The sequence below is a fragment of the Triturus cristatus genome, chromosome 7 (assembly GCF_964204655.1).
Source record: "Triturus cristatus chromosome 7, aTriCri1.1, whole genome shotgun sequence".
NCBI lineage: Eukaryota > Metazoa > Chordata > Amphibia > Caudata > Salamandridae > Triturus > Triturus cristatus.
The window spans coordinates 393,134,375-393,150,912 of NC_140590.1; the positions used below are offsets into that span (position 1 = coordinate 393,134,375).

Below are 16,538 nucleotides of genomic sequence, written 5' to 3' on the forward strand. Positions count from 1 at the left end.
CTACTTTACACATTGCCTCTAAGTTAAGCCTGACTGCTTTTTGTGCCAAGCCACCATGTGGTAGGCACAGGTTAATTTAGTGACTTGTGTGGTTCTGATTGCAAGAGATTGTGGTTGTTTCTTGACTGGGGTTAACACCTCAGTCAGCCAACAAACCAATTGTTCACAGTCTGTCACAAAACGTCATCTTCTAAGATAGCCAGGATGGGGCTGGAAAAAATTATAGTGCCAATTGAAGTGGGCGCAAAAGGAGATGTGTTTATTTCGCAAAAAGGTGCACTGAAGTTCCTTTGAGTTTTCATGCACAGAAATTTTTCCTGGAACGTGATGCCTTCAGTACACATTCTATGCAAAACACATCACACACACTTTTGCACCATGGTAAGAGGCTGTGAATCACACAAGACCGCCTGTTTGTACACCAGGGCAAGAGATGAGAGCAGCAGAAGGCCAATCTTAGTAGGGAAGGCTCTGCAGTGTGTTGTCCCTCTAGTGCTATGCAGCACAGCAAATTTGGAAGCTGTACTGCATTGCGTGAAAATTTTGTACATCTGGGCCTTTGAGTTGAAATAGGGGAAACCTATAAGTACATATGCAATCTTATAATCTAGTCGAGTAGTTTTGCTGGCACAACTGAGATGCTTTGCATTATGGGAAATATATGGTAGTCTCCCTGTCTCCATTCCCACAAAATACAAAGGTGTGCTCAAAAAGTTGGAAAATGTCTTCCATGGTTTTGACTTTAAAGCTCGAGACAACAGTACAATGTATTATTATATCAAACGACGTGCTACTTACAATACTCCACAGAATCCATCCCATTTCTATCAGTATGAATTTGAAATAACTGTTATCTGTCGTGATATTTACCTGATAATTTTTATATGATAACTGTCTATCATTTTCATCCACGTCCAGATATAGCTTGTCATGCAACCCTTTTTAACGTTTTAATTCTTTACTTGTATACATCAATTTATGATTTTTATGGATCGCTGTTGCTTTGAAACTGTATTGCTTTTTATCAACACAATAAAATATTTGAACACAAAAGCTCGAAACAACAGCATAAACTCTTGGAAGTGGTAAAACGTACTGAGTCATGAATTAAATATTTTTGTCATGAATTGATTTGTTTCTCTCTCAAATCTATTAGAATTTGATTTGAATCAAAAAAACTGTTCAAGAAATCTAATTATTTTTACCTAGACTCAAGAATCAATCAGTTATCTGTAGGAAATATTACTTCATGTGTTATATAATTTTCATTAAGAATCAATTAGTATTTGTTCTTACTAGGTTGGCTTCTATCATATATTATTTTATTTTTGCCATGAATCTATTTTTTGTCATTATTTGGGAAACAGTCTATGTGGCTGTTAACATTCATATTATAACAAACAGATGTAACCTAGGTCAAAGAATCAGAGCCTAATAATGTAGAAAACAACATATTAAGAGAGAAAAAGCACATGTGAGTAATACCATCGATGTTGAATCCCATCAGCCACTGTGAATAGCGGTTCTCATCATATGGAATTCGTCCACACACATTACTCTTATGTTAGAGATATGTGTAGTGTGTGAAACCAGGGACAAGCAAACAGGTTCATAGGATTATTTTGCCCTGGTATGTTATGATGTCGCTACCCATGAGTTGAAGGTGGCTACGGGTTTAGAAGCAGTGCAAAAACAAACAAAAGTGTGTGCAAATGTTAAAAACAACTACTGAGTCAGTCCCACAATTTTATTCATGACTGACCGAGTGATGTGGTTAAAAACAGTGCAAAAAGCAGTTCGAAAAAATAACTGCTATTGTCCCAAAGGTGGTCTACATGTTTCAGCCATTGTGATTGAGTGTCAATCTGGCTTTCGTCAGGACCGATTATGTATGCTACTGCTAAATAATGTATTAACGCAAACAGTGAAAAGGAAAAGGAAAAGATACGACCTACTTGCGTGGTAGTATTGGAACACTCCCGACTATGCGTGGAGTGAGTTACAAATCCTAGAAACAGAAAAAGGATTGTCAACATCAGAAAATTACTGGAAAAACAACAATGAAAATCAACAACGTGGTTCACAGGCTTTTGCTCAAAATTGATATGTAGATACTATATACATGCTTAAGGCTCTCGTTGTCAGTTAAACTAACTGTAGTATAACAGACATTTAAAACAACTTAATTGTCGAGATGGGAGACACCAATTAGTATAATTAATCGGTGTTCCAGCTTACCCCTCAATGTAGGGGGTCACGCCTCACCCCACCTGGCATCCGCTCAGATGAACGAGGCCCCGCTCTGTATTGAAACAAACGGATGCTGTGATATATATGCCTAGCAATAGTTGCTGGTCTCAGAATAAAATGTAATCTCCATACTTATATCCAAACGATAGGAACATGGCCAAAAACAAACCGACTGGTAAAGGACTATAGTTGTCTGAACTGTGGATATTAAAAGCTCAGTAGCGGCGGCGTTCGTGTAAATATCCCGTCCTTTTAAAGCGCCAGTGGATATGTCTCGAGGGTAAACTGAGACTAGTTATCACATACGGGGCAGCATGCTGAGGCGGTATTCAGGTGTCATAATTAAAGTTTTAACAAAAGAATTGCACAAAAGAGTTTAGAAAAAGAGAGACGGCGCGTCTATGGAGCGCTTACCTTTCCGTCGGTACCTCCGGCTGAAATGAGCTGGACGGGGAGGCACCGATGTTTGTGTGTGGCGCTCATAAATAGATGCGCGTCTAGATGACGCACTCGTCAGTATCTGCAAAGGCTCCTGGTAGTTGGAGTTGCGCGTCAGTTGTGAGAACTTTATCAATCTCGGCTCGGATGAAGAGTCATCCTTGGTCATAAACATGTCCGAGTACTACGTGCTGTATCTAAAGTAATTGTTGTTGCTTGAAATCAGCAATCTGTATGGAAGTCCCTGAATGTTCATAATCGCATCTCAATACGAATGATTATATAATGTAAAGAGGTGTGAGTAGCTTTCTTTCAATAGGTAAACAGAGTTGTCATACGAGGCTCTATAAGGAGTGGCACAGTATGCAGATCAGTATGGCCATGTTTCGTTACACTTAGTTTGACACCTCTAACTGGTGTGTATGTTATCGTGTGGTGTCTGTAGAATGTACGTTTTCCCTCGGAGATTGTCAAGGGAGGGGAAAAAAAACCTAGAAAGGGTACATTCAATGTTATTGACAACCAAACACCAAGTGGTAAAATGGTCCTTCCAGATATTATAGGCTAGTCCACGGTATATCATCGTTGAGCCCTTGTGTATCACTGTGAAGTGAATAAATCCATTTTTGTTCTTTCCTAAAAAGGAATCGGGCAATGTCACTGACATGTGGAGGAATAAACGGCTGCTCTAACACCGTCCACATGCATAACCTTAACAATGCACGTTTTACATGGTGTCTACCTTTACCACGCATAGCCTTTACCACGCATGGTTTAACAACGAGTATAACTCACCACTCATGACTTTACAGCAAAAAATGTTGTAAAGGCGATAAAGGCATATGTGTGGCAAAGGTAGTTAGCGCTCTAGACTCTGAGAAAATGGGCAGAGGATGGGCTTTGTTGGAGACACTTGGAGGGACTTCCTGCTTCTTGCTCGTGCGCTGCCCCGGGGCAGGCTACAGAGCATTTTTGCCTGCTGCCTTCCTGTGCAGGGCTGCGGGTGACTAGTTTTAAGACACAGGGCGAGGGCTGGGTTGCTTTTAGGGCTGGGAGGCCGGTTTTAGGGCTCAAAACTGGGAGCAGGGTAGTTGTCAGAGCTGGGGTGGGTTTGCTCCGGTTAGGGGTCTAGAGTGTTTTTAGGTCTGGGAGGCCGGTTTTAGGGCTCAGGGCTGGGGTCGGGGTAATTCTGAGGGTTGAACGCCGAAATGTAGGGTTCAGAGCAGGGGGCTGGGGTGTTTTAGAGCTGGGATGCTGATTTTAGATTTTAGGATGGTTTTCAGGGCTGGGTGAGAGGGGAGCATGGGAGGGGCTGAAGCGGGTGCCAGCAGTTACCAAGTGCCAGCAGTTACACATAACCTTTAACACCCATATGCCTTTACCAATCATGCCTTTACAATGTAATTTGTTTTCAAGCCATGCGTGGTAAAGGCATATGTGTGGTAAAGACATGCGTGGAAAAAGTAATGCGTGGTATTGGAACCACATTGAAACAACTGCGTAGTAAAGGCATGCGTGGTAATCGCATGCATGATTCCATCATACAACCTCTTTTTGTAATTAATCAACTAGTGCTTGCAACGAATTGATTAGTTTTTGTCATTAATCAATTAATGCTTTCATTAATATTTTTGGCAGCAATCAATTCAATTTTGCCAGGCATAAAGTGTTTTTCCTCTAATAAATAGATTATGCCACAATTTTTTTCCTCGTAATCATAAATCAATTAGCTTCTGTAATAAATCAATTATCTTTTTGTCACTAATCAATTAGATTTTGCCAGGAAATCAGCTGCGTTTGCAGTTTCATTAATACTTATTTAACTATTGTTAATCTAGTTTTGTTACAAATCCATTTATGTTTAAATAGTTTTTGTCAGGAAAGAAATTCTTTTTTTCATGAAGCAGTTTGCTATTTTTATGAGCGAGATTATTTTCATAAATGAGCTAGTGAATGTATTTTAAGAATTATCGTTATGTGAATTAGCATATTTTTAAGGAATCGGTTACAGTTTGTCAGGGGTTTATTTTTTATTGTTGTAAGTCAATTCTCCTATGAATCAATTTTATTTTTTCACAAATCAATTACTATTTCTCAGAAAACAATTTCGTTTTCTAATAATGAATACAATATCGGTGCACATGAGAAATTATTTCAGAAATCAAGTCCTTTTTCAATCAGATTTTTTTTTTTTAAATTGAGAATCCATTCGTTTTAGTCACAAATTATTTGGGCTAAGTCAGGTAGTTACTTGTTTTTTCAAGAATTACTGTTTTTGGGGCATATCAACAAGGGCTTTATCTCTGCTTTTTTGGCTTTAAAAGCCAAAAAAGCAGAGATAAAACTAGCACCCTATCAACAACAGGGTGCTAACTAACCCTGGGCGAGACACTACGCTTCGCCCACGTAGTGTACGTAGCGCTGCCTGCTTCGCAGTTTTCGCTCCCGCCTCCCGCCCGCCCTCCTTTTAAATCAAACCCCCACATTTACAATAAATACTAAATTAAAGAAACTTACCTGAAACGCGGCGTCTCCGGGGCTCCCTCTTCCATTTCAAACTTCTTCTGACAAATGCGCATGCGCGGAAGCCCGCGCATGCGCATTTCTTGCGAGAAATGTGCATGCGCGGGCTTCCGCGCATGCGCATTTGTCAGAAGAAATTTGAAATGGAAGAGGGAGCCCCGGAGACGCCGCGTTTCAGGTAAGTTTCTTTAATTTAGTATTTATTGTGAATGCGGGGGTTTGATTTAAAAGGAGGGCGGGCGGGTGGCGCATAGTGGGGCTACGCGAAGCACGTAGTGTGCGTAGATTTGGGCACACTACGTGCTGCTTCACGTAGCCCCACTATGCCCACTACGCCCACCCTTAGTGCTAACATGCAAATTTGCATGTTAGCACCCTTTTACTCTACGCTTCCCCGTGCATCTCTAATGAGATGCAAAGGGGGCGTTCCAGAGTAAAATTATAGGAGAAATGTCGCTAAGCGACATTTCTCCTATTATCAAGAATATCGCTAACCCTGTTAGAGACAAAAAAAGCAGCGCTAACCGCGGTTAACGCTGCTTTTTTACATCTGGTATTTTTCTGACTTAGCCATGATATCCTATGGAAGGAGGATATCATGGCTAAGTTTGTCTGTCCCTATCAACAAGGTAACGTGAGATTATCGCTGGGTTTCCAGCGATAATCTCACGTTAGCCACTTAGCGTGAGGATTTTTATCGCTATTGAGATAAGCGTTGCTAATAGCACGCTATCTCAGCGATAAACATCAATGCTAGCCGGAGATAATTATCCTAGCGCTAAGTGCGCTTAGCGATAATTATCGCCGGTATCGTGGTTTTACAGCTTTCAGTTCAGCACCAGTATTGATTATGTGTAAGAGAGTTACTTCTAAGGCAATGAGTGATCCTAAAAAGATCATACAGATGTGGTGAACAAATACATTCAACTAAGTGGTTCAGTGTTGAGTTTAGGAATTGTTGGATTATTCCCTGTACAGTAAGATTCAGTTCAAACATATTAAAAAACTCTGTTACAGATAAACCAGAGACAGGCATACAGAAGTCCTCCCAAGATGGACAGACTTTAAGAGGTAAGACTTAGAGCCGTATACACACATTAGTTATTTAGCTGTTAATTTTCAAAACATTTTTTTTTTCGAAATGCTTACTACTTTTACTCCTACTGGCATCTACATATTGGGTAGCAAGTAACAACGAAATCGGTAAATGTACAAAAAGGAAACTAGGCAAAAAATTCATAAAGTACGGCTTCCATTCGTAAGTACCCACTAGTGCAGTAGATGTGCCAATGCCAAAATATATACTACACCCTATTGCTATACTCAAGCTACCATCCACGGGGATTACGTGATGGTTTACCCTTCGGGCAGTTTTTACGGATCCGCTGCAACTGCAAATGGAGGAAGGACTACTTCAGGGAAGCTGCGGTCCTGACTGAAAAACTCATCGCCCGGGGCTACCGGAAGAATCTGCATGGTATAACCACCGTGACACCTTGCTTACACCTAACGAAAAGAGGGTGAACTCACGTATTCCTTTTGTCTCTACTTTCTCTCCCACTAGCAACAAAATTTCAAAAATCATTAAAAGAAACTGGAACACACTTGCCCCTCTAAACATTTTCAACGAACCTCCATTTTTCTCGTACCGTAGAGGAAAAAGCCTTTCGGACCACCTTGTACATGCCATTACATGACCAAAAACGAACACCAGAGATGAGTCTGTGAGGGGCCGTGGGGCCTGCTGCCTCTACTTGGACACTACAAATGTCAAAGATGCACAGCGTGTACCACTTCACTCAACACAAAATACTTTGAGTACGACAGACAGAAACACCAACTAAGATCTCTCACCAACTGCAGATCCCAAAATGTTATCTACACAATATGCTGTCTGTGTAATCTTCTATACGTCGGTCAAACCACACAAATGATCAAGGATAGAATCATCCAACATCGAAGCCGCATAAGATGTGGTGTGTTGACAGCACCCCTTGTCATACTTCCAGGAACACAACCATAATGACACAGACTTCATCTGGATGGTTATTGACCAACCCACCTTATCCACCAGGGGCGGTGATATTCAGAGGCTCTTGAACAGGTGTGAATGCTACTGGATAGCTTGCTGCAATACCATTAAACATAGCTTGAACACTTTGGATGAATGGAACACTACACACACATGAGCCATCATTATCTTGCTTCTTACTTGCTATTCCTGATCACACAGAGCATTCCCACCATTGTGTTCTCCCCTAACATGTGTCTATTTAATTATTAATTTTAATTTCTTCAATAACAGACAGCCCACTTTTCAATGGAATTACCTTTACTTTCTTGTGATTAATTGTTCCTTACTGTGCTTACTTAAAAGGGTGTATTCATAAGCGTTTTTCTAACATTAATCCTAACACGTATGTACCTGTAACCTTTCATAGACCACTTAAGCAATATGAGTCATCTTCAATATGCTGTTTATACTATGCTGCTAAAAATGAGTCATCTCCAATATGCTGTTCAAACTATACAGTCGGTACATAATGTGTTTCCTCTTTGGAAGCTTACCGTTCCGCCCTGAAATACCTTCCAGTAGGTTAGTTGACACTCCCACTAATTTTGTAACAGCTTCACTTAAAATGTATTAAGCACCAAATTACACTTATGTTTACTGTATGAAAATTATGGATACATATAGGTGGGTTTACTCGCAATTCTTAATGCGGATACCCCCAGTCTTTTCTCTCTTTCTGGCTTTCACCACTGCGATTTTTCTGCACGCGCTCTAGTTTTCCCTCAGCCAGAGCGCACCGAGTGACTGGATTTGTGCATTTAGCCCGTACATGCTGAGAACGCACACAGAGCCTGACTCTTGCCGCCCCGTGATGCGCTTCGCCATGACTCAAGCTGACTCCAAAAGGTAAGTGTAGCCTGCCTCTGCATTCTCAAAAGTGCCGCTCATGCTGACCACGGGCCTCATGGCTGCCCTATATATTCATTACCTGACCGCTACATGACCCACTGCAGTAGTCCATCAGCTCCCCGTCTCGTGAGTACGTCCGCTCGCGGTCTCCTGCTCACCTCTACGGAGGTCCGCCTTGCCTACTCATTGGCTCCATGCCCCTCTCCTCCCAGTCAGCCAGATGGTTCTCTGCCACCGACCCAGCATAGTTCAGGACACGCCAGCCAGTACATGCTCTATTTCATTGCACCACACCGGAGGACTTGACCCACAATACCTTTATTGCAATCCCTCATGGTTGTCTCCCCCACCCAGGGGCCGCTCCCCAGGCCATGAACCACAGCTGCCCCCCACGCTGTTTTCTCTCCCCCTCTATCGCCCCCGCCCCTCCCACACAGCCAGCCCACTCGACCATCGAGGGAACACAAGTTAGGGGCCTACACCTCCCCACCCTGGCTCTCTCCTAGGACCCCCTACTTTTCAGGCTTGTTTGCTTTTTTAGGTGATCTGACCAGCAGCTTTTGGGTTTCTCGTGACTGGGAGCGATTACCTGTGTCTTTTGCTGGAAATCTTGAGACCCCAATTTACGTCACTCCCTCCTTTTTCCACCCCCCCTTTTTCCCTCTCTGCATCATACCCTTGCTCAATTCTTCCTTTCTCTCCCCCTAGACAGTACCTCCGCAGGTCGTATCTTAATTTACCTTGGACCCTGCCCCACCTGGATTTCTGACAGTGTGCCCACTGACGTAAGTCGTCTTCCCCCGTTGGGATTAGCACTTTTTCTCACCATTTTCTCTGAGCCTAGTCACGCGGTATTTGTCTGCGGCGACCCATGTCTCCTCTGTTTTCCTCCCCCCCTTTTTCCTCCACTACTTGGGCTCAATTTTAAGTAATTCTTATACTTTCTCCTTTCTGTTCCTCTTTTCTTGGTCCACCAAGGAATGATCACATGTATCCAGTTATATGTATATCTCTTTATCCCCAGCACTGCCATATAAGTTAACAGTAACCTGGTCCTGATGACGGCCTAATACTTCTACAGGCCAAAACGCCGTCGACTTCTACAGCGGAACTCTCGGCGCTCCCCTCAAGGATACCCCACTTGATTATTTTTGTATTCATTACCATTTCTTGTTCATTTATCCTAACTATGTAAATTTTAACTTCACCTGTTCTTTGTTGCGCCCTTCCCTATCACTGTACATACTTCCTCACGTGTCACTTGCGCCGTCAAAATCTTTCACGAGAACTTGTGCACAGTATCCCACAGGTTAGATGTCATTCAATGTAACGCAGTGCCACCCTTCCATATGTTTGATCATATGAAGCTAAATATGTCAAATTTGTATATTCACTAAAATACAACTTATATTACAAAAGAAATGTGTCTCCCTGGTTTTCTCCCCTTTTTATTAAACTCTCAGCAATTATTTCTGCTATATGTAACTGACCTCCAATTAACACCCTTTTGAGACATTGCTGTATGTTATAGATGATTGTCCTAGTCTCCTTAGGGTATAGGGGCTACCTCCTGTAGTCTGATACTACAGATAAACCAAAGGCAGGCATACATAAGTCCTCCCAAGATGGACAGACTTTAAGAGGTAAGACTTAGAGCCTTATACATACATTAGTTATTTAGCTGGTAATTTTCAAAACTTTTTTATTTTCAAAATGCTTACTACTTTTACTCCTACTGGCATCTACGTATTGGGTAGCAAGTAACAACTGAATCGGTAAATGTACAAAAATACAACTAGGCAAAAAACTACATAAAGCACGGCATCCACTTAGAACTACCCACTAGTGCAGTAGATGTGCCAACGCCAAAATAGATACTGCACCATGGGGATTAAATTCAAAATGGATATTGGATCTGTACATTCTGCAAATAGTCTGCATCATGTGACAATGAGAACTGCACATTAAAAAACTGAAGTGCAACAGTGTTAGACCCGGCACTATTGGCGTTGGTCTGCCTTCCATTTTTCGCATTTGTCTCCTCTGCGTTTGCTGGTGTTAGATGCTCTGGGCGCTGTGCCACTGCCATTCAGTGCCACAGCGCGAATGCTCCCTATTGTAAATTGACTGTATGAATTGGTATAATCCTAATTGACCCAAGGAACATGATAGGAAAGTTGAATTTAGTATGCCTGAGCTCCAAATATTAAAGCGCATCTTTTAGTGACGATTATTTTTATATTCTGTATTTAAAACTACAACTTTTGGGAAGTAGGTATTTTCTTGCCTAAGCCTTCCTCTGTGCTCTGCTGTTATGTGTATTGGCTGTCTGGTTTTGGAGGGTCAGGGCAGGCCGAGACCGACCTGGATTAAATAGAGAGATCTGCAGTTGGAGTATGGGGAGGGGTGACCCTTTGATCTGAGCAGGGCTGTGCCTGGCAAGGTGAATGATGGCTCCACCTCCCACTGTGCGTCTGATGGCAGACCCCCTCTCCCTGAAAAGGCAGGATGTAGCCTTGTAAACAAAGTGCTCCAGGACGTCACCAAACTGGTTCTGGCTGCGTTGAATGATTTGTGACTTTTTGAGAACAAAGACTTTTTGGGTATAAAGATCGGTGCTAAAACCCCTACAGGATGTGTTACTTCTGGATGTCAAGATGAACTTCTGTCCATGTAACGAGAGAAAAAAGGACTTTGAAACTTGTATCCATCTTGCTGAAGCAACTACTCAAGGGTCTGATTTGAGCTTGCCTCCTGCTGAAGTCTCAGGCATATTAGATTTCACTCATGAACCGTCCGGATTCCTATTTGAGAGGGATTCTACTCGCAGGTGAGGCCTCTGTTGAGAATTCGAGAGCCTCTGGTTCTACTGCGGGGAACATGGGCTGAAAGTCATCGCATCGCTATTGTGGGCCACCGCAGCTGAGGAGCTGTTGCCACTGAGAGCCCGCATTTGCCTGTGTTACCAAAGTCATCGTGATAGCTATTGTGGGCCGCCGCAGCGGAGGAGCTGTTGCCGCTGAGAGCCCGCATTTGCCCGTGTTACCAAAGTCATTGTGATCGCTAATGTGGGCCCCACAGCTGAGGAGCTGTTGTCGCTGAGAGCCGGTATTTACCTGTGTTACCAAAGGCACCGTGATCGCTATTGTGGGCCGCTGCAGCTAAGGAGCTGTGCCGCTGAGTGCCCGCATTTGCTAGCCTACGGGAATCATCACTATTGCTATTGTGGGCCGCTGCAGCTGAGGTGCTGCACCGCTGCGTGCTCGTATTTGCCTTCCTACGAGAATCATCGCTATCGCTATTGTGGCCCGCAGCAGCTGAGGAGCTGTGCCGCTGAGTGCCCGCATTCGCCGTCCTACGAGAATCATCGCTATCGCTATTGTGGGCCTCTGCAGCTGAGGAGCTGTGCTGCTGAGTGCCCGCATTTGTCGTCCTGCGAGAATCATCGCTATCGCTATTGTGGGCCGCTGCAGCTGAGGAGCTGTGCCGCTGAGTGCCTGCAATAGTCACCACTTCGAGGATCTTGCTATCACCTGCGGGGGCCGCTGGGTGCCAGCCTGTAAGCCCTGTCCCAGGATTATCGTGAGTGCACGCCGCGGACCGCTACAGCAAGGAGCTGTGGCTGCTGCGAGTCCGCCTGTCATCCCTGCGGCTTCCTTGTGAGGCTGCGTGCCATGCCCCCTTTAAATCTCAGGTACATTGTGCATCACTGCTTTTTGAGTGCCTCTAATGCTTTGAAGTGAATCTGTAAGCCTCGTGTTAAGCCTATATAAAGATACTTATTTTTCTATAGCTACTTTTGTGGTGTCACATTGTAGGGTCTTCACTGAGTTATTGTGTATGGTCATAAATGCTTCACACACTGCCTCTGGGATAGGCCTGTCTGATAGTGCTACGTTACCACAGGGTTGAGCAGGGGTTATCAAAGGGTGTAGCCTCTTACACTCGCTTAGAAAGAAGGATCCCTATTTGGACATTGGCGCCAGCCGCTGCCAACTGGAGATCCCCATTTCTAACAAACAGTCTTCATGTCCCAAAGACCAAACATTAAAAACAAGGCTTGTCATGCCACTCTGAATGCACCTCTTCCAACAACAGCTGCTCTTGTCTATGACTACACGGGAAACATCATTTAAAACGTGGGCTTAACCACACGTGCCATTTCAATGCAAGCCGAACAATGCTTGCCTTAACCACGCATATGCATGGCTAAGGCAGTCAGCACTCTAGATGCAGAGGGGATGGGAAGGGTGGGGAACAGCAAGGATCGGGACAGGAAGGTCCAGGACGTGACTTAGTAAGTAGGGCAGGGGCGGGGGGTTGGGGGCTTGGGGTAGTTTTTAGGGCTGAGGGCTGGTTTTTTGGGCTCAGGTCAGGAGCTGGGGTCGAGGTAGTTTTTAGGGCTGGAGGTGGGTTTTAGGGCTCAGGGTGGGGGGGGCGGGTAGTTTTTAGGGCTGGGGTGGGTAGTTTGCATGGCTGGGGGCCGAGCTTTAGGGCTCAGGGCAGGGGGGGCTGGGGTGTGATCTTTGCCATGCATATAGCTTAACCAATCATGCCTTTACAACGAAATTTGTTGTAAAGGCATTCATGAAGGCATGTGTGGTTAAGACGCAGTCGTTGTTAAGACTGTATTGTTCAGGCATGCGTGCTTTAGGGCGTCATTGTTCATACTACCTGACTGCACAGTTGAATGACAACTTTTGCCAAAGCCGTGCATCCAGTTTTGCTTCTGTGATCCGCACAGCAGCCTCCTTGTAATAAAGTGTTTGGCAAACAAGGAGGAACCTAGCCCTGGTCTGTTTCACAACAAGATGATCGGTGGCTTCATGTAGGTTGTTTTCTGGCGTCCAATTTAGGGTTCAGGAACCTTAGGCCAAGGAACACCAGACGGATGTCGGACAAGAGGACTGGTAGAGTGACTGCTCTACATATGTGCTAGAGAACGAGGCCATATACAACCAAACTTGTATACTATAGAATTATGGGTTTCAAAACAAAAACTAGGTACTCTAAGCTAATCGATTTGGCAAATCTAAAAATCATTAAGTGGTTAAAGATCTGTAATTATGGATGCTTTACAACAACGTTTTACAACATGCACAAGTTAACATGCGGAGAAAAAACTCTTTAGTGTTTAAAAGTGGATGAAATGTGTTCATTTCTAATTCAGCAGAGCAGCAGGTTAACTGCAGGGCGCAAGACCACATGCCACTTTGCATGCAATTGAATTTTAGCATGCAGATATTATAGCTAACATGAATAGTCGCATTCTTCTTGCAAAAAGCTCCCCATAGCTATGTTTCTGGGTTTGAAAAATGGAATAAACCAGGACTTGTTCAGATCTGGGCACCTCTCTGGCACCTTCTGCTCCTCTTGGCTGGGAAGATACAGAAAGCTGATGACTTTGGTGTTGCTCAAGGATAGGAAGGGCCCCTGGATTTATCTGAGATAGTGCATCACATAGTATAGGGTTGGAATTAATGACAACCTTTGGAAATAGGGTCTAAGAGAAGGCCGGCCTTTGAGGCTTTACAGTGCTTTGAAAATACCAGTTAAGATGCTGCTCCCAGCATTGACCCTTACCAGACAGCAGTTGCATGGTTTGAGTGAAAGAATATGGGTAGAGGAAGAGGTATCACCTGCCCATTGATCCAAGGAGACGCCTGAATCTCTATTGAAAACTGGAGGCTTCTGCATGATATGGAACAATAGCTAATAAAAGACATATAAAGCCAGGTGCAAAAACCTTAAGGCATACCTGCTTCTAAAAGATCATCATTCTGATTGTTCAAGTCACATGGACTGCGATGCCACCCGAAGAGATTGCAACTAGCCTCTCCTATCCACGCCTAACGCCCTTTCTGCAGAAGGAATGGGGTGCTGGGCTGCCCATTGGGAATATGAAGCACTTAGTGCAATGAAAGTGACTGGGCACTGTAACCGAGACCCCTGTGGCAAAGGTTCACCTGTAAGGATGAGGCAAATGCTGCTTCATACTGAAGGCAGAGTTCGGTGGTAAATCTTGCGATTGATGCTATCATTCCATGTTACTTGCAATGAATGGTGTGCCTGGTAACAGGAGTTAAAATACACATCACCATGATGATTAATGGGGTAATCCCAAACTCCAGAGACATCATTTCAGTCAGTGGTATCTGCTGGGGCAGAATTACCGACTTCATTGCCAGTTGCTCATAATGTGCACCAAACTCTGAAGGCTACAGAATCGCACTAATGTACCTCTAGAAATGGAAAGTGAGAGGGAGTAGCTGGGTCTGAGTAATTCTATGGATGAAGGGTGCCAAGGAATGAGCTGATGGCTGTTGCAAAGATGGTCGGAGATTGATATCTGCCAATTCTCATTTTTTACAGAAGGGAAGGAGCTTGAGAAAAAGCTTCGAATCTGGAGGATAATGGCCATCACTGTGACCCTGCTCATCATTTTCGTTATCATACTTGTAGTCGCCATCTTCTTTACACAATGTAAGTGCCTTTCATATGCGCATACCTGAAAAAATACAAAAATGCTGAAATCTTCATTGCCATTAGTTCTAGTGTCAGGATTCCTAAGAAAATCTCACAGGTTCTAGCCTCATGTCAGAAAAGCTATACTCATTTCTATACATAGTGGCAACAATGGCCAACTGATGTTACATGAAGTATAATAGACATTCAGGGGCTTATTTATGAGCCCCTTGTGACATTTTTGCGCTGCCATTGCATCACTTTTCGTGATGCAGCGACGGCGTAAAAAATGTACCATGTTGCGCCATATTTACAAAGTGACGCCTCTAGGCAGATGCCTCACTTTGTAAACCACTGTGCCACAGTATACGTGCGGCAGGTATAATGTATGCAGGGTGGGCCATCCCCTGCAAGAAAGCCTCATAGCAGTGGTGCAGTGAAATCTATCAGATTCCACTCTGCCACTTCTAGGACGCCATGTTGCTTCATAGCAGGCGTAAGGGTGACACAGTGCAAGGTGTATAGGCCTCCCCCATGCATTGCTAGAGTTGCATCATGCTTATGGCACATCTCCAGCAATGCGTGAGTTTTGCGCCAACAGATACAGCAGGATTCCTGACGCATCTGTCATTCCTTGCGATCTGGAATGCCGCAGTGTAAATACGGCGCATACATGGTGTTGCAAGGATAGCGCACTGAAAAGAATTACATCGCTGTTTTACAGCAGCAATGCAACACTTTTCATAAATGTGGCCTTCAGTGTGTATGTATGTCACAACTTATGTTGACTTAGTCTTTTCTCAGTCAATGGTCCAAGAGTAGAATGAGCTGGCCTACCTTTTAATCTCATCATTGTGGCCATCCTCATCGGGTGGAACATTTGACCTGGACCAGAACTGGGGAAAACTGAATACAAGAGCTTCCTAATGTGGGCAAATACACATTCCTTTGTCTCTCTGCACCAGCATCACTCCTGCATAATAAAGTGTCACTTGATAGTCCAAATGAAGACCAAACCATAATAGAAGGAACTTCGGTTAAGGTCATTTAAGAAACCAATGTTCACTATCACCATATACTTGTCAATTTACATCCACATTTTTTCCCTACAGGTAAACAAGGGATCGAAAATTCAGGACTACAAAAGTTGAAGGCGGATATCTGTGTGAACAACGGTAATTGATTGCGTACTACAAGCACCACTACCACTTATACTCCTACTAATAGGAATAAGACAAATTGAAGTGCATTGTTTATGGCTTAATCCTAACCATACTGCTCATGATAACCACGCTGTTATTTATTGAGATAAGGTTTTTAGGTATGATCTTTGAAACAGATTTAGTTGTCTCACCACACTATTGGTGTTAAAAAAACATATATAATATACATACATATGGAGCTTTTGGTCTAAAGCCTTCATTCACTGGCCTGTTAAAGTGTGATTCACAATTTGGTTCCACTCAAAACAGCATATAACAGGTAGACCCCTTTTAGCCATTGGATCCCCTTACTCTGGATGACAGAATTTTTCCCTTGCACAAATGCACATCCTCATTTTCAATAGTACATTCAGTTCCGGTGTGGTTGTCAAGCATCTTCTTTCATTTTATTGTATTACTTAATGTTTTGGGCGCTTTGAGTCCAATACTCCTGCGATTATAAAGCAGCTCGTTGCTGCGGTTCATAGAAGAATAACTGCATCTCTTTTCATTTCACTTTCTTTAGCATTTGCATCGGACCTTAATTTAAGCCAGTGGTTTCCAGCTCTGGCACTTAATCTTTCAACATGGTACTTATGACAATCTACCACAAGGTGGTGCTGTCTGTGTTAGAGAAGAGCGCAGCAACGGATTGTTATTAACTAAATATACATTAAAATAACTAATGCCTCTTGACCAAGCCATTCTTATAGCTTTGATGGTAAGGAATAATATTG

At 43.4% G+C, this 16,538-nt stretch overlaps 1 protein-coding gene across 2 annotated transcripts in view; it reads left to right on the forward strand.

The window, feature by feature from the left end:
* LOC146809766 (CD209 antigen-like protein C) overlaps positions 1-16,538 on the forward strand; it is a 133,405-nt gene that overhangs the window by 54,834 nt on the left and 62,033 nt on the right. Inside the window, exons 2-4 of one of the 2 annotated variants that reach the window (XM_085616615.1) lie at positions 6,229-6,282; positions 14,507-14,617; positions 15,712-15,774. In XM_085616615.1, the coding sequence (XP_085472741.1) occupies positions 6,229-6,282; positions 14,507-14,617; positions 15,712-15,774 (228 nt within the window). The remainder of the gene's footprint in view (positions 1-6,228; positions 6,283-14,506; positions 14,618-15,711; positions 15,775-16,538) is intronic. The other variant, XM_085616616.1, reaches the window with a different exon arrangement.